Below are 25,364 nucleotides of genomic sequence, written 5' to 3' on the forward strand. Positions count from 1 at the left end.
AGTGCAGCCTATTGTACTCAGGTTACCTGCTCCTGACTCACAGCAGATGACTCTTCTGGGATGGACCTACATGTGGAAATGAGTGTAAATTACTGCCTGTCTGGAGAAGTGGAGTGAAAGTGGATTCAAAGCTCAGTGGTCTGCTGGGGAGAAGGGTCAGCATTGATACTGTTATGAGTATTTGTGCTCTGGATGGAGTGTAACATGAACTGATTCATTTACTCCATCATTGCTGCTGGTGTTTTACATTACTGTGGCTGCACTGCGCATATCTGTGCTCATAACCCGTGACCTCAGATCAGCTCATTTCTCAGGTGGTTTTAAAAACTCTGGGTCACTCAGGGTGGAAGAGCTGATGAAATGAATCTAAGCGCCCCTGCAGTCAGGGTGAAGATCAGACATGAGCAGAAACAGTGAGGTCTGAAGTCACTGCTCTTTAAATCAGGATGAATGAATGTATTATGAACTGCAGGAGACCTGAACAGCTGCAGGTTTGACTGAGTGGAGAGGCTGATGTTAAAGTGTGTGTGTGTGTGTGTGTGTGTGTGGAGAGAGTCTTGTTGAGATCGACCTGACGTCACGCTTCAAGCACGAGTACCTCAGATGACTGTAACTGTGGCGACCGGCACACCCGTGGCTGCTTTTGTAACGTTACTTTTTGTCATTAATATTAATAATAACAATTTGGTTATAAAAACTTCAAAAAAGGTGGCATCATCAAAAGAAGCGCAAACCGCAAAGTCTGTGGTATCAAAATTGAGGACAGTGGATCAACCACTTAAAATTTTATCAGGCACCTGAAAACTCACTCGGATCGGTAACTTCAATTGGACGGTTAGCAAACATGTTTAGCTTAGCATCGGCTATGTGTAGATAAAGGAGTGATAATAATACAGTAAATGCTTTACATTTCTTAGATATAGCTGTGCAATATTCTTAACAAACCGGATAGCAGCAGATGATAGAGCGCTCATTACAACCTGAAAAGAAATAAGATTTTTATTTTTTAGAGACTTGAGATTTGACCTGGACTTACAAAAAAGACTTCTGAGAGGGTCTTATTGGGATCGACCTGACGTCACACAAAGAGGCGTGGTCTGTGAAGCCCGGAAGGCTAATCAAACAAGCACGTGGTTATCTCAGTGTAAACAACATATCAAACAAGCCTCTATGTTTAAACAAAGTTAAAAACGGTTAGGACGTGACTGCCGGCTGGTAATGAAGTCACTGAGCCACCTAGCAGGGTAATGGTTGACGGTTTGCAAAGTAATTTGGATTTAATGGGTCTGTGGTTTTTACTCCGTGCTAATTAGATGACGTGCTTTGTTTACTGGAAACTTACTGAGTTATTGGATGATGAATATATTCAGCATCAGTAAAACTTTAGATCACACTCACGGGTTTGGAATATAAACTCAATATTGGATCAGCAAGTGTCATAAGATTGATTTATTCACCAGAGCCAAATCGGCAGATTAACTACGTTCATAAATTTAAAAAAATCTAAATCTAAAAATGGCACAAGAAAACAGTCAATTATTCACTAGAGCGAATATACAAATAAACGATAAGGGAGGTTTATCTTCCAATCAGCAGAAAAACAGAGAGCCGCGGTTCCCCAACATCCGCCACCCGAGCCGGCCCGCCCCCGGCCTCTGTCTTTAATCCCATTAAATCTGCAACAAAAGCGATCATTGATGCAATCATGAGACCGGGGCAGGTCAAATGAAAGCAGAGATGTCAGGCAGGCGAACAGCCGAGCAGCGCAGTTCTTGGCTTCTTACTTCAAAACGCATCAGCGCAGGAGAGGAGAGCCGCTGCGGGGTCTGATCTGTGTGCGGCTCTGTGCGTGAGGAGCGACAGAGCTGCAGAGTAAACCCGCTCACAGGATTAGAGTCCACATGCCCCGGCTGCAGCGCCACTGCCCGACTTCATAACCCGCCAGGCCTGGCTGTGCTGTCGGTGGAGCTGCTGGTGGAGGGGCAGTCCGCCTCATCACTCCCTCACACTGCGTGCTGTGGGCTGTCTGCATGACAAGATGCCCGGGGAGGGATTCACCATCAAGAGTCGCATCAGGAATTTGCTGCGTTCTCCCTCAACCAAGCCCAAAAAGAGCAAGACAGAGCAACTAACCAGCAAGGTAGGTTTTCATTCACCCCTGTTTAAAAGTCTTGTGTTCAGTCTCTGAGGGAAACTACTTGTCACAAAGGACACAATCAGCCCCAGTCATGTGACAGTCTTGAGGGCTCCTCTTTTACCTGTCAAGGCTGGTAGGCTATTTCATACAGAGCATGGCCAGGTACAACAGTGCATCTAAATATCTTCAATTTAAATTGCTACTATAGAGGAAAAGGTAAAATTTTCCCTATGGCTTACAAATGGTAGCCCATTCATTGTTCATAAATAATATGTTTAGTTGCAAGCCTTCCTGAAAATGCATTGTTCCAAAATAAAAACATAGATAGTAGAAAAGGGGACTTTTTTACTTTACTTTACTTTTCACTTGGGATCTCAGAATTATGGTAAAACTGAGCTATTAAGCTATTAAGTAATGCAAATTAAATCATTCATAAATCATGTATGAATCCATTGGTCATGACCAATAAACCTTTAATAAGTTTTATTAGAAAATGGAATAGAGAGAAGTAACTCTATTATATGACATCCCTTTAGCATCACTGTGTTTTCTATTAGGTTTTTTTTGTTTGTTTGTTTGTTTGTTTATTTTTTTTATTTGTTTGTGGGACGCAAACAGGCACAGTTACAATTAGGTGTTTGTCCAGACCAGTCAATGATGCTTAGAGCTGCTTTAGAAAATCTCAGGACAGAGAGAACCAGACAGACACAGACAGCATGACTTGCCAAGCCAGCTGTCACATCTTCTGTTTAACTGCAAAATTTAAACTGGTCACAGGAAGTTGGTCTGTGCAAGATACTGGTTTATTGTGGAAAGTATAAGAGAAAAAAAAGAAAAGCAAACCATAAAACAAGAACATAATACTTTTTCAAATGCGTCCATTCGAATGAATCTTTGGATTTAGGGGAGCAGCTTCTACTATTACTATTAGTAATTTAAGTAACACACATTTAGCCAATCGTCTGCACATGTAGTTACCTTGCAACAACAATCTATTGCCTTCTTTGATTCATTAACAAGTGTTACATCAGTAAATCACTGTTGGTCTAAGCTCCTTATTTATCTGAGTGCCAACCAACCCCACGTCCAACTTCCTTTGTGATGAAATCCTCCAGAGAGGGGAGTAAATGGCTGAGTTTAGGTGTCGGCTTTGTGTCTCTGCAGGTGACTTTGGAGAAGGTCCTGGGAATCACGGCCTCAGGAAACAGTGGTCTAGCCTGTGACCCCCAGTCTGGACTTGTGGCCTACCCTGCAGGGTGAGGGGAGAGAGAGGACTTACTGTTACGTAAACATCTGACCTTTGACTTATCAACACACACATCTATGCATGCACAACTTCCTTATCATATCCACTTCACATATATACAAAGTCAGTGTGCAAATTTCTCTGTGTATGTGTGTCTAGTCTCTGTGCCATCTCAGAGAAACTGAGGAGGAGAGCTCTGTGGGCTCTCTCATCAGAGAAACTCCAAAGCCCTTTATTATCCTATCCTCAGGGAGGCTTCCTTTGACTGTTTCAGCAATACGCTGGTATAAAGAGCAATGTGTGGTATTATTACTTCTGTGCAGACAGTAAGACTGGCCTTGTTAATGTGCTCTGTGCCGAGTAAAAGAAAAAAGATGCGTGAGCTGCAGGTTGTAGGATTTACTATAGAGCTTACTATAGAGCGACAGTGGCAATGCTCAAAGCCTCGGAGTTGCTACAGACTTTAAAAACATGCACAGTTGGTCTCGCAAGGCTACACCAGAAACGGTGCACTGGGTCTCTTATGGGTTGCTCTCAGATCTACCAAATAAGCTCTATTAATACTAAGAAGGTCAATGTCTGAAAACAAGAGGAGAATGAGCTGTTTACATAATTGCTGTGTTGAAAACTGTTTGTTAGGGACGGCGTGGCAGAGCCAGAGAGAGAATGCAGCCTCTGTATGTGCAGGCATTGTATGGCACATGTGTGCATCTGGTCCTGATTGTGCTTTTAGCAAGTCTTAGGCTTCGAACAGTCTCGTAATCCACTTGCTCTCAGTTTAAATCTGTCCAAGCTGTGGTAGCAGGAATGGAGTTTCCTGGCTCGGAGCTGAAGAACTACTGTAGTGTACATTGTGCAGCTCACAAACAGGAAGTTCACAGTGGAAGTTTTTAACAGAAACAATATAGGTATTTGAATAGGGAAAAGGGCAGTCACACAAAAACTGCTTGTTTGATGCTACATTAATTTGTGCTACTTTGCTATCAAGAAATGTCCCTAACAATAATGAACTTCACTTCACGTAATAAATGAATAATGAAATGTAAAATCCAGGAGGTGAAGTATATAAACAAGTGCAGTGTTATTGTATTTTAAAGTTTAATCTTCTGGAAAATACTTCAAGTCACAGGGTACTTTAATGTGTTCCAAATATTTTTAGGGTCAGAATGTACAATTAATAAACATTGGTGTGTTTATTAACTCAGCTGACTCAACTTGACACAGAAAACCAAAGCTCTTACATTAAATCTCAGCACCAGAAATATGCACTATACCTAAATGTGTGGCGCTCCCACACCAGTTCCAGGTCAAATGTTTGCGTGCGTTATTCTGTTTTCTTCTGTTTTTTATGCAGCTGTGTGGTTGTACTGCTGAACCCCAAAAAGAACAGACAGCACCACCTTATCAACACCTCCAGGTGAGTTAGCGTAGAGAGAGTCAATTTGAATGGAGCAATGTTAAAGTGAAAAACTCCCAGAGTCCCACTGAGCTGTCTGTCACTTTCACAGAAAGACCATCACAGCTCTGTCCTTCTCCCCTGACGGCAAGTACTTGGTCACAGGAGAGGTGAGTCTTCTTTCTCGTCAATCTGCCGTCTGGCTCTTTCTGGATCTTTCTTGCACTTCAGCAGTTATCACCACATAAACTTTTTTTGGTGACAATTTTGTCTCTAGTGTCACAGTTTTTCTTCATGCCAAGGAGAAACTTGTCCTGTCAGTCAAGCATCACTGTGTTGTAGCTACAGCATGTGCCACAACACGACAAGCCATCTTAAGCCCTCTCCCAGCCAATCAAAGCTGATGAAAGACCTCTCTGTGTAAATGGATGGCTGCACAGTAGTAGTTGCAGGGACCAAAGTTCAAAAGACCAAATACACAGAGGACAGGCTGCCTTGTTGCCATTGAAAACACACCAAATGCCAAATTCTGGCAGACTCCCACCATGACTGTTTGATTTCCGAGAGGATGCTGGTGCACCACTGATTTCATATTAGACTATTAGATGTGCACATTTATCGACAAATGACCATTTCAAATGTTTAGATTATATTAATCTGTCAGATCTATTATGCTTCCCTCTCCAATCTGTCTGTGATCAAAGCTGAGTGCTGTTAGAGAATTAACTGTGAGCCTTGAAATAGTGGGAGAGTTTAAAATTATTCGAGTGAAGAAAAAGGACAGGCTGAGAGCAGACATGCTTATCTTTTTCTTCCTTCTTCCCTCCATCTGCCTATTTTGGATGCAGCTCTGGTTTCAGGAGAACACCATCCATTTCCAAGTCCTTCAGGTTGCCTTTCCTCTCACCTCTTAACCCTGACCTTTGAGAGGTTTTTCTACCATATTAAAAAAAGAGACTACACAAATAGCTTGCTGACCTTTTGATCCCTGAGATGAGAATAATGCGAGGAGGTCAAGGTAGAAGTAGTAGCACAGTGAGCAGAGGTCAGAGGACAGAGGGGATAATCTCTTTGAGTGCTGAATAGACTGGAATGACAGTTGAACACTGTCTCCAGCTCGCTGCAGTGGATTTAATAAATGGGGGAGAAGAACATGAGCCCACTCTTTAATGATAATGAACTTGCATCCCTCTGTGCTTTTCCCCAGAGTGGCCACCTACCAGCGGTGAGACTGTGGGATGTGGCTGAGCAGAGACAGGTGGCAGAGCTCCAGAAGCACAAATATGGCGTCTCGTGTGTGGCTTTCTCTCCAAACAGCAAATACATCGTCAGTGTGGGAAACCAACATGACATGATGGTCAATGTCTGGGCATGGAAGGTACTTCATGCTCTGGAGTTTAAACGTACAAAAATCTCCTTTCACGGCCTCTAGTTTCACATCCATTGTGGATTTGTACTCTTCCAGAAAGATGTTGTTGTAGCAGCCAACAAGGTGTCCAGCAAGGTGACAGGGGTGTCATTCTCGGAGGACAGCTCCTATTTTGTTACTGTGGGGAACAGACATGTAAAGTTCTGGTATCTGGATCACTGCAAGGCCAACAAGGTACTGAAGGAACCCATCTCTGTCATCTTTTATTACCACTGAATAGTCTTCCTTTGGGTGATATCTTGCTGCTCATATAGAGCAGTATGGCTGTTTTTTGTTAGTTTTTACTCCACTCATGTACTGTAGGTTGCAAGAGAGAACAAATTAGTTAATAATACATAATTATCACATATCACATATTTGATAATGAAATTTTCTCTTTCGAGTTTGACCTTAAGTTTAAAAGCTGAAAGCCCAGATCTGGAGGCAGTGTGTGCAGTCAGAGAAATACATGAGTGTGCGTGTAACCATGATTCTGTTTTAACCACCGCAGTGTGAGTTTATTAGCTAACCCTCACCTCTCTGTGGTATTTAGGCCAGTGCTCCTGTTCCTCTGCTGGGTCGCTCAGGGCTGCTGGGGGAGCTGAGGAACAACTTCTTCTGTGATGTGGCCTGTGGGCGGGGCTCCAAATCTGACTCCACCTTTTGCATCACCTCCTCCGGGCTGCTGTGTGAGTTTAACAGCAAGAGGATGCTGGACAAGTGGGTGGACCTGCGGGTGAGTGACAGGGGATTTATCCAACAGCCCCACAGGCATCATTCATGTGGTTTTGTTTAGGAGTACAAGTATATCAAGGTGATGAAGTGATGTCGACTGGGCTGTGTCAAACCAATTGCAATAGTGCAAAAAGGATATAAGCACATTCCTCATGTAAACCCATTTTAAGTGTGTGTCTGGATGAATCCTTTATTCTTCCTTTAAGCTTTATGAACATAAAATGTGGTTTAAAATCATCAGTTGCCGAAAACTGCTGGTTCTAATAAAACATGCACCATATTTGTTATTGCTTTAGCTAGTTCTTACATCTTTCATGTCACTGGACAAATTTAGCTTTACCAGCGTTAATTGGTGGTACACGTACATGACTGTTTGCTGTGAAGTTATACTGCCATTGCACGATGCAGCACTGCTCATGGTCAGCATCCAGCTGTGGTGTTTAATCAGGAGGTGAGGATGAAGGTCTTTGGCTGCTCCTCGTGCCTTCTGTCAGAGGATCAAAGAGAGATTAGTAGCAGGGGCAAGTACAAGATGTGCTCTGTAACCTTCATTATCACAGACAGGCAGGGCCCCGTGGATTCGTCTGGACTAAACCTTCAGTTTAAATGAACATGAGTATGTATCATCCTAACTTATCAGAAAAAAGGCCAACATATTACTTCCTACATTGCTGCTTATCACTGTAGGTGTCACTTTACTGACATCTTTGTTTTCCATTTCATTACTATGTGGAGATTTATTTGTAAAGTACAGATCTGCACAAGGTGCTGACATGCCTGTTGTATTAATCCCTTCATCTTAGACAAGCATGGCGCAGTCTTTGTCTCTCTCTGAGGATATGATTTTCTGTGGCTGTGCCGATGGGACAGTGCGAGCTTTCAGTCCCATGGACCTGCACTTTATCTGCACGCTGCCACGGCCACATCCCCTCGGCACAGACGTCACGGCTGAGGCCAGGTGAGGAAGAACTCAGGAGTAACACAGCCTTACCCTGGCATTGATCCATGGCAGGATCAAATGCTCTCTATTTATAGTGCTTCCTGTCTCAAGTGTCTCAACAGCCTGAAGCACTTCTCTGCGCTTGTTATTCTCAAAGATTTGAGTGTAAATTAGATGCTCTTTTAAGAAAAAGCCTGTTGCTGCGCTAACATGATCTTTAAACACATTCTCCACTCTCTGTCTCATCAGATCCCTTTTTCCTGGCAAGGCAGATGTCCGCTACGCAGCTGCCATTGCTGTTACCTATGACCCCAGCAGCCACTGGCTCAGTTGCGTGTACAATGACCACAGTTTGTATGTGTGGGACGTCAGAGATGTCAGCATGGTGAGGAAGGTGCACTCTGCTCTCTTCCATGCTGCTTGTGTCTGGGACCTGGAGGTAAACAGGCAGGAGGACATAAACCACACAGCTCTTTCGCGACTGTGACACTTTGCTTCACACCAACACCCTTGTGGCTCAGTAGTTTGGATATTGGTCATTGATTAGATTGCTGAAAAGACATTGAGAGATTCAAGAATACCACCTAAAGGCCAAATCTCACTATCCTATTGAATCTGGGACCAGTTTGGACACATGAATATTTTTAATACTTTTTGTTATTCGTAGTACATCGAATTTGCAACATTATGATATTATAATCTTGGCCATATGTGTGAATATATGTGGTAGTTTTAATTTGCTGTTTATTGTTGATAAAACTGAATTATTACAGTTTGTGAAAGTGTTCTAAAATTTAAATGTTTGTCACAGCTTTTGAATTCTATATTTTATATTCCATAGGGTGTTTAACCTCCTGGAGTAAATTTCCAGCTACATACATCTCTTGTCCTCCCTCAGGTGTTTCCAGATGTTCCTGGGGAAATGGTTGCTGGTTTGTCATCGGGTGCATTTCTTAGCTGCTCAGCTGACAACACCATCAGACTCTGGCATGTGGATGGCCGGTCTCAAACTGTTAGTTTTCAGAACATCCTAAGTCATGTAAGTTTCTTGCATCAATATGTATATCTTCCTGCTGTGGTGGAATTTCATATTATTGTGTTTATGTTCCCCAGAGTTATTTCTCTGTTCATCACTGCTTTGCAGGATCTCATGAATATAATCTACATAGATGGAAACACGACTGCATTACTTGATGCAGACTGTATGACAAATACTAATGCAGATAAATCAGCTGATGGACAGACAGCAGAAATCAGGACAGGCATCAGGACTATCTGTGTTAGTCCAGATGGAAAACACCTGGCATCAGGAGACCGCAATGGGATGCTGAGGTAGGACATGAAGGCTCAAATTTAGATGGTGGAGAACTCAGAGAATTTCAGTAATTTAACTGTCCATTAGACTGCCAGCTCACTTTCAAAAATATTCGAACTGGTTTTCACCTTAAAGCAACAGCACGTAGTCATCTCTGTTTCTAATATAATAAGTGCACATCTTCTCCAGGGTTCACGAGCTCAGCAGCATGGAGGAGATACTGAAATTGGAGGCCCATGATGCTGAGATACTCTGCCTTGAGTACAGTAATCCAGAAACAGGTCAGTGTGTTCATATGTGGCTCTGCTGCTCAGTATGCTGATCATGTGCACTGGCTACATATAGAATATCTGCTCAAATGTGTGTTACTTTTAGGCCTGAAGCTGCTGGCTACAGCAAGCAGGGACCGTCTGATCCATGTGTTGGATGCTGAGGATGACTACAGTCTGGTACAGACACTGGACGAGCACTCTTCATCCATAACAGCTGTCCGTTTTGCTGGTGAGCTACTTGAAACACTGTCAACATCTGACAGCTAATCTTTTCTTAACCCTGCTTTCATCTCCACTCAGTCCCACATAAAGTTCCTCTTTTTATTTTTCTTGCATTTTTTAAATTCTAGATGATAACAGTTCATGTGTAGTCAGGTAGAGTTTTGCTTGTGTGTGAGGAAAGCCTTTTTTAGAATGCAGTCCATTTTTTGTTTGCACTTTGTAGCATATCTGTACTAGTTGCTGCCTTTGATTTTGAGCTAGGATCAATTTATTCTCTTTGAAGCCACGCCCTTGTGACAAATCAGATTTTATTTGCACTGTCAATTTGGAAAAATGCCTCCAGCAGCATTCTGATGAGGGGCATCAGAATATTTTTGTGATTGCTACAGCCACAATCCTAAAATTTTCAGAAGAAAGGAAAAACAAGCTCAAAAAGTCATCCTGCAATAAATGTCTTTGTTCTTCAGCCAATGAAAACAAAGTGAAGATGATCAGCTGTGGGGCAGACAAGAGCATCTATTTCCGCACCGCGCACAAGGTGAGGCAAGTCTGAGCAAGATTCATTTTGTCAGATTCCACCTTTCATCACACACCTATCTTGTCGCCACTGAGATCTGCTGTAAAATATCCAAAACACACATATATCAGTGTACAGTATGATGGCTGAAGAAGAACTGATACAAATTCTGTGTACATAAATTAAATACACAGCTATAATCACATTTTGAAATATTTCATAAAAGCATAATAAAATCTTCCCACTCAGTTCTAAAATCTAACTTCCTGGTTTCTATGGACTTATTGTTTACTTTCAACACACCAGCTAAAATATTTCTTTGAAAGAGATCATCTTAAACAAAAAAGGCACGATGAGCAGTATTCAACATCTGCTTTCTTTCCTTTCATCAAGAACTAACAACGTAGCACAACAGTAACCCAATCAATCTAGTTTCTGTTTGTGAGTGTAATTCCACATCATGAACTTGAACAACCTGAATTGTGCTGCATTCTTATCTTGAGATTTGCTTCTAGGTTACTGGGGCATTTTTCTGTTTAGCCAGACTTGGATAAGTTATGAAATTCGTCACTATTCAGGCCACTGCAGTGACTCACAACATCAAGTCTTGCAGAGCACAATAAGCAATCACTTCTCCTCAGCATCCAGACATGTATGGAGGACTCATTTTAGAAATTCTTTGTGACAGGTCTGTGCTCTCTGCAAAATATAAATGAGCATTGGCTGTGCTACTTTATTTTTTCAAGGATCCCTAATGAGCCATAATAATCATCTCTTCTGACCATGTCTGAGGGATTGGATGCACAAACACAGATTTGCTATGGCCTAAACATCAACAGTGAAATGACTTATTTTAACTCATGCTGGTGAGCACATTCATTCCATCAAACTTGATGTGGGGCAAAAACCCATGTCCTGTTTTCAGTACACTTTAAAACACATCTAAATGTAAATGTAAATGATGCCTAAAATGTAAACGCCCACTTTTTAGACATGCTGATATTTACTCAGGCTGCAGGTTTTCCATATGTGGAAATGCAAAGGTCAAGTTTGCTTTCATTTTAAAGGATATCATATCATATCCCAGAGGAGCTATGAGAGGTGTTGCTTTGAATAAAATCCACTTTCAGTGTGCCAGTATTTGTTTATACATACAGTCCTTGGATGGAGCGTGTGGAGGCAATTACTACACAACGAGGTCGACGGTGGAGCAGAGATGTCCCACTTCCCCACCATTTCATTACCAGCTCTGTCTCTTTCTGATGAAAAGCAAAAGTGTCTCCTCTGTGCTACACGGACTTGACAGTTTCTTCTTGTGTTGCAGACTGACAGGGGAACAGAGTTCAGACGCTCTCACCATATGGTGAGGAAGACCACTCTGTATGATATGGGTGTAGATCCTACTTGCAAGTATGCTGCTGTTGGCTGCCAAGACCGCCGCATCCGGTGAGAGTGTTGGGTGGAAGGATAATGCAATTAGCAACTGAAAATGAATCTTACAAGAAATACATTTCTTAATTTTTGCTGTTTCTTTCCTTTTTGGCACTGCAGGATTTTCAACATCAACAGTGGCAAACAGAAAAAACTCTACAAAGGATCACTAAGTGAAGATGGCAGTTTGCTCAGGGTAAAATTTCTCTGCGCTGTCCACTCTCTGAACCCTTTTTCCCCTGTACTCACAGTTCATAAAGTCTAAAACGCTCCCATATTTGGAACGGCAGGTACAAATCGATCCCTCAGGTCAATTTGTGGCCACAAGCTGCTCCAATAAAAACATCAGCATCTTTGACTTCTACACTGGAGAATGTGTTGCCACAATGTTTGGACACTCTGGTAACAAGAACACACACAGTTACATGTCACGTGCGCATACTTGATGTAGTCAATGTTATTATTTTATAGCAAAATGTAATATGGTCTGTAACCAGCCAGCTTTCATGCTTTGCAGAGATTGTCACTGGGATGAAATTTACCAACGACTGCAAGCACTTGATTTCTGTGTCAGGCGACAGGTAAGAGACACTATTGTGTGTGGGAAAAAAAAAACACCACTGCACTTTCATTTATATATTTAAAAATAAAGCTGTAAGAACAATAGGATATTTAAATATGAATCCTTCGGCTGCAACACCCTCTGCACTAAAATCAAAACTGGATCCAAACTATGATGGGAGTAGCACCCAAATTGAATTCATCTTCAACCTTTGCTGCAAGAGGAAATGAGTGAGGAAATGTGTTTTCAGACAGTTTCCTCAATAGCAAAGCTGAAATGAAATGCTGAATTTTTAATGCCTGAGTGCTTTTATCTCCTAGCTGCATCTTTGTGTGGCGACTGGCTCCAGAACTGACAATCAGCATGAGAGAGAGGCTCTGCGAGCTCAAACAAAACCCAAACACACCACCTTGCAAGCCTTCTGGTCTCAGGTGACCACACACACAGACCTCACCGTCTGGCCTTTTGATTGAGGACTGCCTTTTACCTTAAACTTCATGCTGATGATGAAACAGCACCCTAATGTCCCCATTTCAGAGTGCTCATAATTTTTCTTTACTCTCTTATTATGCCGCTCCAGACGGGAAGTGTACAGCGCTCCTGCACTGGGTGGATTGTCCTCAGACAGTGACCATGAGCATGAGGGGGAGGATGGAGCAGAGGACATCGCCAACAACACAACCAACACTTCCTCTGAGAGCAGCCATGGAGAGGAGGACACAGGTGACTGTGAACTGAATGAGAAGGTCTAGCTGTGATCACTGTGATAGTGTGTTGATTAATGGAATTGCACTGAATAATCTCCTCTAGCCGCCATGTTTGTGAGCATCTGACCTGTTGCATTATCCTTGACTTCTAACCTCTCTGTGAAGTAGAGCAGGATGAAAAATTAATTCAGGAGTAAAATGGTATCAGAAATTCTTCTTTTTATAGCCTATTGTGATTTTTCTCTTTCAGGAGGGTCAGATGAAGGACAAGACTGGGAACTGAAAAAAGTATGTGGTTATATTCAGTGTTATTCATTTAAAGATCACAATGTTTTTTTTAATTTATTTTATTTATTTCCGTTTTTTTTTTTAAAAACCTTTGAAATAGAAGAATTGTTTTGTAGCAATAAGAAAAGCCTAAAAGTATAAAAATTCATCATCCTATTTATGTGTGTGTGTGTGTTTGTGTGTGCTTCATAATATTTGATTATTATTCAATTTTAATAACAATCATGGGAAGTCAAATTAATAAAAAAAAATACTGACAGCCTATTTCCTGTTAATTCAGTTTCTGCTTACTAATGAATAGTTGATATTAACAGTAGAAAATTGAACTACTGTAGATGGACGGGACAGCTGATGAACTGAACAGTAGCTGCTCCTGTCTCTCTTTCAGTAGTTCAGAAGGTGTGAAGTGGCTTAAGGATCTCTGGCTTCAGATGAAATTAAATCCTGTGTGATGGGGGAAATACCCTGCTGAGATGTAAAAGTCATTCTGACACATGGAGCCAAAGTTAAATACTGCATTACACAACCTCATTTGAAGGGACACTGACTGCTATACTTGTATTTTCCAGAAGTAATGTCTGATGTTTTTCAGTCATGTGTTTTACATTTTGAAATCTTTTTTGAAATCTGTGTCAACTTAAATGTCTCCAACCCTTGCTTACAGCATGGAGTCATCAGCCAGGTCACCCCTGACTCTGCCAAGCGTCCTCGGAGGCGCTGGTCTCATCGTATGGGCTCCCTGGAACTGATGGTTAAATCCATGTTGGACCTGAGGCAGCTGGAGAACTTTACACAGAAGAAAAACCCGATCTGCCCTCCTCATGATAGAGAAAGACAGAGCACATCTAGTCTCCAGGAGCAAGGGGTATGTATAGATGTACAGACAGTCTAAGAAAGAGAAACTGGCAGCTGTCTGCATAGGTGCATCTGTGTGACCCACACTGCTAAATTAAGCCCCTGTGCTAATATCTGCAGCAGCAGCTGGATGAGAGAGCCAAGAGACCTCGAGCCTGGGCACCTGCTGACTGGCTGTCCTCACACACATCCAAGGGCATCAGGGGAACTGATGAATCTGTGCTGTACCCTGAGGAGAATGAGGAAGACTCAGGTCTAAAGATCAGGTAAATACCTGCTTACAGCACGCAGTTTCATTACTGTGGTCACAAAAGAGAACAAAGGCATCTTTGTATTCTTCTCTGCCTGGTTCCTCATTGTTTCCACTACTCTGTGTTTTCATATGTCAGTGATTACATGCTGAAAGAGCAGCACTGCAGGATGCAAGGGCGAGTGTTCTGCAGTGAGATTCAGGACAGCCGCAGCCCAGACAGTGCCTGCTCCCTGGGGTATGGCAGCAGGGACTCCAGCCCAGATTGTTTCCTGGATGGTGAGGACAACAACAACACGAGAGAAAAATAATCACAGTTACGGCAATGAGCAGCTGAGATGTGACTTTAAATGAATGAAGACACAAAGATTGATATTTAAAGCTACTTCTCTGGGCAAACAAAAAATATATCTAACTTTAGCATCCCCCAGTGGTAGTAGTGGAGAAGGCCATATCCTATATCCCTTTCTAAGATTTCACCATTCACATTATCCAATTTTTTTATGCCTAATGCCTCAAAATAATTCAAGGAATTTAGATTTTTTTTTTTTTTTTAAGATGCTAAAATAACACAGTACTTCAGTAACTGAAGGCTTTTACTTGTGGCCTTCCTTTCCAAAGCTTGCAACTAGAATAACAGTGGAAAAAACCTTGATAACAGTCACATATGTATTTAGTATTTCTTATCACTCTACATTTCTGTTGTGTCAAGTGCAGAATTTAAAATGAAAGACTCAAGTGTGCATGAAATGCATGATATTCCTGCACCTGCTGATACCTGCTGAGAGGGATTTATGCACTCAGGCTAGGATTTCCTTCTGTTTCAGCCCTGATAGAAATATGTCAGATAATACGACCTGGTCATCTGTTTAGGATTATCTGGTACCTACTGTGCCTGTTCTATGCAGATGATGTTTCAAGGTCAAGAGGGCTTGGAAATATTTTTGTTTCTCTCAGCTGTACGTGTTCTTATTTTCCTTCCAGACTCTGCAGATGCGGAGTCTCTAGGCCAGGACAGCCCTGATGAGGACCATGAAGAGCAAAAGGCAGAAGTGACGAGCATGGACGAGGCTCTAAGGGCAGTGACCGATACTGCTGACTGCTGCCAAGAAGATTTCCTCAAGCAGAACTTTGGGACACTGACAGAGAGCTGCAGCACATGTGAGACAGGACAAACACCCACATTATTGATGACTCTGGTGGTTTCCTTGCACTTTCAGTTCCTTTTTCTCTGTGCCACTGTCTCCATTTTCTTTTTATGCTTTTTTTCTGATGCCTGATTTCTTTCTACAGCTGAGCAGATCAGAGTCCCAAGGCTGTCTATGTCTTCACGCTTCCTGGCCAGAGGACATAATAACAGGTACTGCTTACCACTTCAGACCAGTGTGGACTCACAGCTATAATTACAAACCCATGTGGACTTACACCCAGTGCTCTGCTAAACCATCTGCACACCGTATGGATCCAGCCAAGCTGTCAGTTTGAAATGATATTGTTAAATCTCCTAATATTTTGTGTGGGCACATTGTTCTTTTATCACTGGATATTGCATGCTGAAAGAGCACAGGGGTGAGAGATGGGACTTGCTGCTGTTAAACATTTTTTAATACTCAATAGTTCAACATTTTTTGGAAATTTATGCCAAGAATTAGATGATAAAATCATCAGTGATTGTGAAGTCACTCAGCAGTCAGTCTGGTATATGTGGCTTTAAAGACTGGAAGCATGGACCAACAGCTAGTCTGGTTCAGTTTTAGAGGTAACATAATCCACCTACTAGGACTAGTTCATTAATGTGGTCTCCCTGGTTGCCTGGCAACGGCTCATGACCAGGAAATTGTCAGCTATATAAAACCTTGTGAGACAATTATTGTCTTCTAAAGATGTTTTCTTAATGATTTTTGTTTTGACAGATTTCCAGTTTTAGTGCTAGCTAACCAGCTACTGCTACTGCAGGAAAGCATATTTCCTCAGGATGTCAGGCGTCGCCTGATATTTTAATTCACTTTAAATTCTTCGCAACATCCATTATTTATTTATTAAGCATTTTTCAAGGTCAGCTCGTATAACTGTGCAGTCTAACATTGTGTATTTTATTCATCTTTTACTAAACATATCATTATTTATCTCTGTGCAGGGGGGTCTCTATGTTTGCCAAAGTACATGAAAAAGAGGAAAGCAGCTGCTCTGCTAAGCCCCCAGTGTCAAAAGTACGGCCTTTGAGGGAGAATGGCCTGAGCAGAAGCATAGAGGATGAGACCCTTGTGTCCCCTGGAAGGATCCAAGGGCCAAAGTAAGAAGGAAATTTAAAATAGGAGATGCAAGAGGTTTTATTTTTACTAAAGTGCTTCTTTGGCAGACTTGGATGAATGAACCATAAATACAAAGGCTACAAAAGTACAAAGGGTAATCTGTTTGTATAAATAAATGATAAAAAAAACATTGATAACACAGAACAAGAATGCAATGGGGCAGATTTATTTTACCCTGCTTACAACCATCCTATTTTTATTCACTGTCAACCTGGTACTTACAGAGTGGATAGGAGCGAATATTATGTGATCCCTATATCCAAATCGAAGTATTCATGGAAGGCTTTGTAGAAATATGAAGCATAGACATGAATAAAGGAAGGTGTGAACATAATCTTATCTTTGACATTTTGTGACTATATACAATTGAATGTAAGATGATCTTAATGGTAAAGTGCTACATTTCAGCAGGGCCGATGCTCCAGAGAGGGACTGTCCTCCTACCCTGAGATGTCACAAGAAGAAGACTTCAGAGTCCTACCTGTGGAGGATGTCCAACCCTCCACTCAAAGCTCCACAACTGTTGGACAGAACGACATGTTTAAAGAAATCACGCTCTGCCCAGAATTTGGCCTCAGACGGTATATTTCCTCATCATATAGCTCATTTATTAATATATATTCACTGTTTCTGCTACAATGGAAGCTTTTTTTTTAATAATGAACTACATTAACTTAGTAGCATGAAGATCTCCTGTGAAATAAGCAAAATAAGATTCTGGATAATAAGCTGGAAATGAAAAAAATTTATTTTTATGGTATGATGTTCAAAATCATCCAGTTAAAGTGCTTCTATTTACCCAAAGCTAAACATGTTGATCTACATTTCTTCACTGTTTCCCCAGTTCTTCACTCCGCTGTCCCATCCAGTGACCGAAAGGCTTCACGCAAGAGGCCTCAGCAGCTTTTCTTTGATGATGACATTCCCAGGCTGTCATTAAACTTCTCTTCACCTTCCTCTGGCTCACCACAGTCTCCCCACTCCCCTCTGCCTTGGGAGAGCCCCAAGCCCAAGCCTCAGCACTCCTACATGAACCCCACAGCCAGCTCCATGGCCAAAGGCAGCCGGTCCTCCTCAATGGGAGAGGGTATCCATACAGGGACACCACCTCGCTCCCCCTCCTTCCCGAAGGACAGGAGGTTATCTGGGGAGCTAGACATTGAGCCCCCACTGCTCACCTCATCCCCAGTCACTGCTTTCCCCACCGCTGTCTCAACATCATCATCCATTTTATTGCATTCTCTCTCAAACAGTTCCACCCATGCTCCATCCCATCTTACTGCTACAGTGTCACCCATTCCCTTTACCCAGAACATCACGCCTTCTCGCATTCCACTTCCCAAGCAGCCTCTCAGCCCCCGACGCAGTCTCTGCCTCGAGGGAAATCCAAGCTTAAGTTGGTCTGGAGGTCCACCAAGAGTTTCTACGCCCACAATAGACCCCGGATGTAATGTTCAAGTAAATAAACAAGGTTCGACAGCCAGCCTTATACTGTCAATATTTCATATACACACACTTACAGAAATAAATCCTTGCTTATATCTGTGTTGCTTTGTGTTTATTGTATTTTTAGCACTAGGCAGACACTTGTCTTTGAATTTGGATGGGTCTTTGCTGAGTTCACTGCCAGTGAAGCTGAGGAGAGACTCTGAGGTTTCTGAGAGGTACACGTTTACATCACTTTGAATACTTCCCAGTTGTTAAAGCCTAAAGCTTCTTAGTAGCAGTTATGCTAAATCACTGTAACAGCAATAAGTACTAAGGTCAGCTAAGAATTCATAAGCATAAACATACATAAATATTTTGGTAAAGTTAATTCAATTTAATAGGTTTTTCTTTTTGTTTAAATTCTACTCTTTAAAATTAACATGTTGAAATGCCAGAATTAGCATAAAACATTTTTGACACATTCCCTCTGCCCCCCCAGTGCTAAGCAGCCAGGACAGGAAGCTATAACCAAAGACTGCCCTCTGATGCCCAAACAGGCCCACATCTCAACTTCTGACTCCCATCCAGGTCTGCTTGCCTCCTCTCCATCACTGCATGTTTTCCTCTGTATTGTCTACTGTATTGTCTGATGAAAAGACTGCAGAGAAACTAAGACTTCCCTCAAATGAAAATACAGAGTTGCTCGATTATTTACCATAATCCTTTGATGATGATAAAATGTGGTTATCTAAATGTTTTGCTTACTCGGTAAATAAAGGTAGAGTTAAAATGCTCAGATGAATCTTAAAATAACTTTCCTATCCTGTTTTTTATGCTTTTCTGCCTGACGTTTTCTTAATCTTAACCGCCTCTCAAAGTTAATATTTCATTGGAATTGGAAAACAGAACAACTGTAAATGCCATGAAATGAAGCCGCGTTCGTACATGCAGCTGTGTTTTGCTAGAGGATATAAACTGTGGAATCCTTTTTTTCTAATTCTCAGAGCTCAAACCGCTACTGCTCTCTGGCTTTGACTTGTTGTGGCCTTTCTCTATAGTTTCTTTTCTGCTGCAAGTTCTATTGTTTTGTTTACATTTTTTGTTTGTTTTTTATTTTTACTGTCTTTGACCTTTAGCTCAGCATTTACAGTGCACCCCACTTTACTCCATAACACTTGTGCGTATTTATGTCTGTTCTGTACTGTACATGTGTTTGTCTCTCTCTCCCTCTCTTCTGCAGATCACTCCATCACCTTGGAAACTTGCAGGCAGTTTGTAACTGAGCTTCACAACAGTCTAAGGAGAACCATCACACTTTACAATACGGTCAGTGATTGTCTGTCTTTGTGGGTTAAGAGAGGATAATCACAGCCAGGTGAAAGATAGGAAAGAGAGATGGAAGAGACAAACTGGAACCAGAAAATATTTGGATTTTGAAAATTTTTTACTTGAAAAATCCCAAAACAATTATTACACCAGGTTGACACAGCATGTTTTTTGTGAAGCTGCTTCAGAGCAACATATAGAGTTTTATTTGTAAATTCAGGTTCTACAGCGCGACCAACAGCCCAGTGGGGATCAACAGCAGATGCAGTGTATCCTGTCTGATGCCCTGTTCATGGTCAAGACTGAGCTAGACTCTCTGCCTTGCGAGCCCTCACAGTATGAGAAATCCCAAGTGGACCAGGAGGTCAAAGGTGAAGGAGAAAAGGCCCTTGCTATGCTGGAGCAGTATGCTGAGCTGCTGCTGAAGTCTGTGGAGAGGAAACTGGACACTAAGACCTGAGGAAATGCTGATGCTTCAAATGGTCCTGCTGTATGCTAAAAGGTACATGCATATACATGCACAATTAGTAGCACTGTGAATTGCACACCAGTTATTTGCACAGAAATCTTTTGGATTTTTATTTGCTGAAAGGAGAGAAGTGTAATTATGTTTGGAGACACTGAGGTACTATGCGCTGAAGAGGAGTGAGTAAGAAAGGTTGCCTTATTTTTCAAGATGCCAGAGTTTGTCTCTTTACCTCTTTTTTAAAAACGCATGACAGGAGCCACTCCTGCTACAGTGAAGTGCACAGGTAGCCGAACACTGGTGGAAAGATGCCGGTGAATGGTGCCATTGCTCACTATGTCAGTGAAAGTGTTACAGATGGTTACATTTCGATGAAGGTTACAAAGTTTAAAGTCCCAACAGCATCCCTCAGCGGCTGCAGATCTCATTAATTGAGTGTCTTTGCCAGTTTAAAAAGAAAACTCATGCATCTGAACAGTAGCTCATGCTGGTCTGAGCCAACATGTAGACAGCAGCATCCCCAGACCCAATACAAGTTGGACAAAATGGTTCTGTTAAAACAAATTAAGGTCTGAGGATAGGGTGATTGTATTGATGCTTGAGTTTGAGAAAAGTGTCAGATGGACCTGGAGATATGTTTGTCATTAAATGTCAGTCTTGATTTACATTTCTCTGCCAACGGTGTCTCCTACATTGCAAAGAAGGCTGTAAAATTTACTTATTGTTGCTTAATGTACATAAACTTTTTGTTAGTCAATTTTGTCTATATATTAAATAAGTAAATAAATATGTTTTTGTAGCGCTATTTTTAATGTTCTATTGTGATTTTAGTTTTTAGAAAGGGATTTTATTGTCTATCATCGTCCTACTGTTTCCATTTACAGCACTGTCTTTCAAGGTCTAAATAAACATGGAAACATTTGTGTTGATTTTTTCATTTTTGACTGACAATTTAAACTAGGCACTATCCTAGAGAACTAAGCTTTAATTGTTTTCTGTCGATATTTTCTACTAAAAATCATCAGATCAGTTCTGACTGACTGCTGTTTAGCCTTGGTTGGATCATTAACAAGGACAGTGCTACCCCCAAACAACCAGGAGCAGTAATGGACCCAGTGGCATTGATGTGTTAGTGATCCAACTGAGGCTAAATACAATGGTTTCCCCACCAGCCATTCAAAAATGACGACGCATCGGATGAGGTCATATATATCTAGAATCTATCTAGAATCTAGAATCTACAGTTAAGCCCCTTTCACCTTAGATTCAGCTTCCTCAGAGAACTATAACGTGGCTGACTGAGCACCTACACAGACGTCCACTAGAGGAAATTCTATAGTATAGGAAAATCACACAATAAATACCAACAACTTTATGTTAAAAATATTTCTATATATTGAATGGTTAGCCACGTAGCAACTATTACTCACATGAGCTGAGCTCATGTGAGTAATATTTTGCATTACTTACTGCCACACTTTTTAGTCTAATATTAATCTTTAAATATCATGAGATAAAACTGTCTCTCCACAGTAATCTGTTAAAAGCGTGTGTGTGTGTGTGTATGTGCAAGTTTTAAATGTGTTCTTTGTGCTGCATTTATAACACATGCAAACTGGGTTCATGGAAGTGTCTCCACGTTGACATAGGTGAGGACAACATCATGGAGGATGTTGATCCTGTCAATCTGGTTCAGCTCTGTGATGCGATGTTGGAACTCAAGCAGTGGGATGTTGTTCACTGCCACCCTGAATGCTTCATGAGTGCACAGGATCTTCATCTGGAACAGCAGAAAACCAAAATTTCCAGATTCACACTCAAGTAAATGTCAATCACAGCTATATTTCATTTTTACTGCTTCCACAGAAGGATAACAGCATAGAAGAAAACCTAAACCATAAGCTGCAACAGGAGAGAAACACACTGGCTGGCTATAAACACAAACACAAGGACTGTTGGACACAAAGACAATTAGTCTCCCAAATGAATCACTGGTTGGTCATGCCTGTGAGGTGTAATTGTTATTGATGTTATTGAGCATCACGAGACCTCCACTGACCTCCAGCAGCCTCCCTGCAGTACATCACTTCCCTTATCTAGGACTCGCTTGAACAAACGACTTTCCAACTCTTTCCATCTTTTCCAAACGTTAGCCTGATATTAACCAATAGAAAGTGACCTGGACTCAGTTTAGGGCACCATGTAGAGAATTTTGAAACATCAGCATCTTGTAAACTTAAAATGAGACAATGGTTATGATGATTAGTAGCTTCTGTTTAGGGATTTGTTGGGATTTCTTTTGGTAAAAAAAAACTCCACTGTGAGGAAAAGATTAGAAGCAACACACACTGGCACAGTGGATGGGGAAAATAGTTTTTGATGTTATTTCTCTCTAAAACTGACCTCAAATGGACTCCCAGGAGCAAAGGGGAAGGGCCCCTTCAGTGCTCTCTCCTCTGCTCCCCAGCGCTCACCCACTTTGTGGTTACGGACCACGACCTGCTTTCCCCCTTCATTGAAGCGAGGGTTGAGATGAAAGGCAATGTCACTGCCTCTCAGAAAGTTCACTGTGAACCTGTGGGAGGCCAAAGCAGTTCACTGGCACTGGCCCATCTACGTAGTATTTGTCAGTGCTTCACCTTATGGCAATATTTAAATATATGTATATTGAATGCATGTATGGGAAACTGAGGTTGCCGCTGTGAATACTTAATACTTGCATGTTAGGATTGGCTTTCACATTGCCCAATATGGTCAGCATCATCTTATCATACACCCCACGAGCCAGGTTCAAGTTGTATGGCACACTCTTAACAGCAAACAGAGCGGGAACACAAAACAAACTGTCAACCAACCTCCATTATAAGGTGAATATGAGTGATATTCTTTGCTTTTGACTCACCAGTGGTCCAGATGTGGGTGGAAGCCAGTGCAGAGGCACAAGAGATGGATTCTGGCCTGGCCATCCTGACTGTCCTGGGTTATAAGGCCAGCCAGGTTGGGCTGGCCACCTTGGTACATTTAGATGGATGCTGGTATCAGGAGCAGGTGTTGGGACTGGGATTGGAGTTGGGGCTTGAGTGGGAATCTGAGCTTGAATTGGAGCTGGTGGCTGTGGAGGTTGATACTGGGGACCTGGCCAGCACGGCTGGCAGGGCTGCCCTGGAGCTGCAGGAGCTGGTGCTAGGGCTTGTGTCTGAGCTGGAACTGAAGTTGAAGGAGGGACAGAAACTGGAGCTGGTTGTGTTCCAGGCCAGCAGGGTGCAGGCTGAGTCGGCCGTCCTGACCATGCAGGGAACCCAGTACCAGAAGGTGGCAGACTGGGCCAAAGGGTGTTAGTCTGTGGGGCAGAACCAGAGGATGGGCAGCTGCCACAGAGCAGATCAGATTGCTGAGAGGGGGAGTAAGGAGAGAGACAATGGTCAGGGACAATGACGGAGACACAGAGATGGACAGGATGGGCACCAACTTGCAGGTGCAAATATGGCCAGTTGACATCAGCAAAGATTTAAATATTTCTGTTTGGATGGAAAATTGGGAGAGAAGTAGCTGTAATGGTTTGTGTCACTTACCAGTGTAGAGATCAGAGAATTTGATGAGGTACCTGCATCCATGCTGTCTGTGAGAACAAATGCAAGTTTCTTTTTCTCTTATTTTGACTTTAAAAGAGAAATTCAGATTAAAACTAAACCAGATCTTTGTCAGATATCAAAAATGAAATGTCTTGTTATGAAAATTATGAGCCTGCCAAACAAAGACTAAACCAAAAAGAAAAAACGACCCATAGCTTTATACTATTTATTGTACACATTGCTTTACAGAGCATGCACCACAGTCATAGTTCTCCAGGTGACCACCAGAGGACTCTACATGCCAGAAGGACAGCAAACTATTTCTGCACTGGGTGATCATTGTGTCTCCACACAGATACGCCCTGTTAACAGGCTGATTGGATGCCACAAGGTGCACTAATTGAATTGCAGAAGACATCTTGAGTCACACAGAAGCATAACAGCACATTGATTCTGGGTAATATGTGCAGCTAGACAGGAATGTGCAGTAAACAACGAGAGTTTGGTGTCTGCTCCATGCCGCTAATATATAGTTGTTCTTGTGACAGCAGATTCAGTTACCATGAATAGGTTATTCAGCTTTACAGCCTTTCTATCTCACGTTGTTCAATGTTTGTAAGAAATACAATATGATGATATGATTATGTGATCGAATGGTACTAATTCGAATTTGTCAATGGCTTTGTCTTTGTTTTATTATTATTACAATTACTCATTACTGTAGAGTAATGTGAAGATGAAATATAATATAATATAATATAATATAATATAATATAATATAATATAATATAATATAATATAATAATATACTATTTTATCACCATATCATTTGATTTAGTGCACCATTACAATATACACATACAGGACATCAGTCCATGATAAATTGCTTCCCTTATACATTTTAGAGTCAGATGTCAAGAACATTTTTTAGCCTGGCACAGAAAATCATTAACCGTTTTGTATAAGCTGCCACAGATAAAAATAAGACTAAATGTTACCTTTTCTTGTTGCACGTCCTCAGGTGCACCCAGTGGTAGGCGATTCGCTGTGGTCCGGTTTAGGTCTACCAGGCTGTTCGTAGCTGAGCACAAAGCAACTCTTTTATAGCCTCAAACCCTCTCACCACTTGGTCACTCCTCACTTCAGCACTTCACTTGTCAGAAAAAAATGCCACACCCTCACATATGCCTAATGTCATAACATATATATGAATAAGTCATGGAGAGCGTTAGTTATGCGTAAATTAATTAAACTAAAAAGAAGGAAAGTGAAAGTCTAATGGTCATTTGATTGGCTTTAAACAATATAAAAAAATTTATATGAAATGGTGAGTTATTTCTACCAGATGACACCTCCCCTCCCCCTTTTTTCCTGATTATGACTACATCAAGTTAACAATAGTGGAGTTAACTGTTGGACATGTTAAAGCATTATTCCAATATTTTTGGGAAAGAGGTAAGATCTTTGGCTTTATCTTTACATCTCCAAGGCAACAACTTCATAACAAATAGCACACACAAATGTGGATTCACACAATTGTTGTCCTCATACTCTTATTATATTAGCTATTGCCTAGGCTGAAAAATGTCTGAAATGTAAGAATTCCATAATTGGTTCAATACAATGCTGAGTCTCAAAAATGTTCATTGAGCACATAAAAAAGAAAAAAAAGAGTATTTAGATTTTGTTGAGATTTTTGTCATATGTCATAAAATCACATATTGATAATATTGAGTATAAAAATGACAAATATCAATAATTGGAACACACTGAACAAGGTCTGACACATAACATTTAGATACAAAAGCAATGCTGCATCACTACTAACAGTAAATAAACACACACTAACCTGAAACTGTGCCTTGTTAAACATGTACAACAAACTCAAATCGTCTGACCCGGCCACACCCTTAACGTGCCTAATGTGTGGTGCTGAGAGCCACAGCTGAGCAATGGAGGTCAGGCTAAAAGGTGTGTGT

At 41.5% G+C, this 25,364-nt stretch overlaps 2 protein-coding genes across 2 annotated transcripts; one reads left to right on the forward strand and one right to left on the reverse strand.

The window, feature by feature from the left end:
* Positions 1 to 2,038: 2,038 nt before the first annotated feature.
* On the forward strand, positions 2,039 to 20,652 carry LOC115037742 (mitogen-activated protein kinase-binding protein 1-like). Its single transcript, XM_029496455.1, has 33 exons — positions 2,039 to 2,140; positions 3,302 to 3,393; positions 4,738 to 4,800; positions 4,892 to 4,949; positions 5,987 to 6,157; positions 6,245 to 6,382; positions 6,741 to 6,923; positions 7,726 to 7,880; positions 8,112 to 8,301; positions 8,761 to 8,901; positions 9,007 to 9,194; positions 9,367 to 9,458; positions 9,553 to 9,678; positions 10,139 to 10,209; positions 11,513 to 11,634; positions 11,740 to 11,815; positions 11,910 to 12,021; positions 12,137 to 12,200; positions 12,502 to 12,612; positions 12,762 to 12,904; positions 13,139 to 13,176; positions 13,859 to 14,041; positions 14,152 to 14,297; positions 14,421 to 14,527; positions 15,266 to 15,442; positions 15,575 to 15,641; positions 16,461 to 16,574; positions 17,002 to 17,174; positions 17,438 to 18,064; positions 18,167 to 18,257; positions 18,521 to 18,609; positions 19,262 to 19,347; positions 19,577 to 20,652. The coding sequence occupies exons 1-33, from the start codon at positions 2,039 to 2,041 to the stop codon at positions 19,805 to 19,807; spliced, it is 4,527 nt and encodes a 1,508-aa protein (XP_029352315.1). The 3' UTR covers positions 19,808 to 20,652.
* Positions 20,653 to 21,434: 782 nt separating this feature from the next.
* On the reverse strand, positions 21,435 to 23,427 carry LOC115038243 (galectin-3). The gene is given in 6 exon segments (XM_075353359.1): positions 21,435 to 21,593; positions 22,217 to 22,388; positions 22,534 to 22,622; positions 22,716 to 23,257; positions 23,260 to 23,331; positions 23,418 to 23,427. Coding segments are annotated over 6 exon segments (1,044 nt in total).
* Positions 23,428 to 25,364: the final 1,937 nt, after the last annotated feature.

This window comes from Echeneis naucrates, chromosome 24, assembly GCF_900963305.1.
Source record: "Echeneis naucrates chromosome 24, fEcheNa1.1, whole genome shotgun sequence".
NCBI lineage: Eukaryota > Metazoa > Chordata > Actinopteri > Carangiformes > Echeneidae > Echeneis > Echeneis naucrates.

Excerpts from the sequence above, each read along its gene's own strand:
- LOC115037742 (XM_029496455.1), top strand. The coding sequence starts at position 2,039 with ATGCCCGGGGAGGGATTCACCATCAAGAGTCGCATCAGGAATTTGCTG. Across the intron at positions 9,459-9,552 it reads GTACAGTAATCCAGAAACAG|GCCTGAAGCTGCTGGCTACA; the intron begins GTCAGTGTGTTC and ends TGTTACTTTTAG. Across the intron at positions 12,022-12,136 it reads CACAATGTTTGGACACTCTG|AGATTGTCACTGGGATGAAA; the intron begins GTAACAAGAACA and ends CATGCTTTGCAG.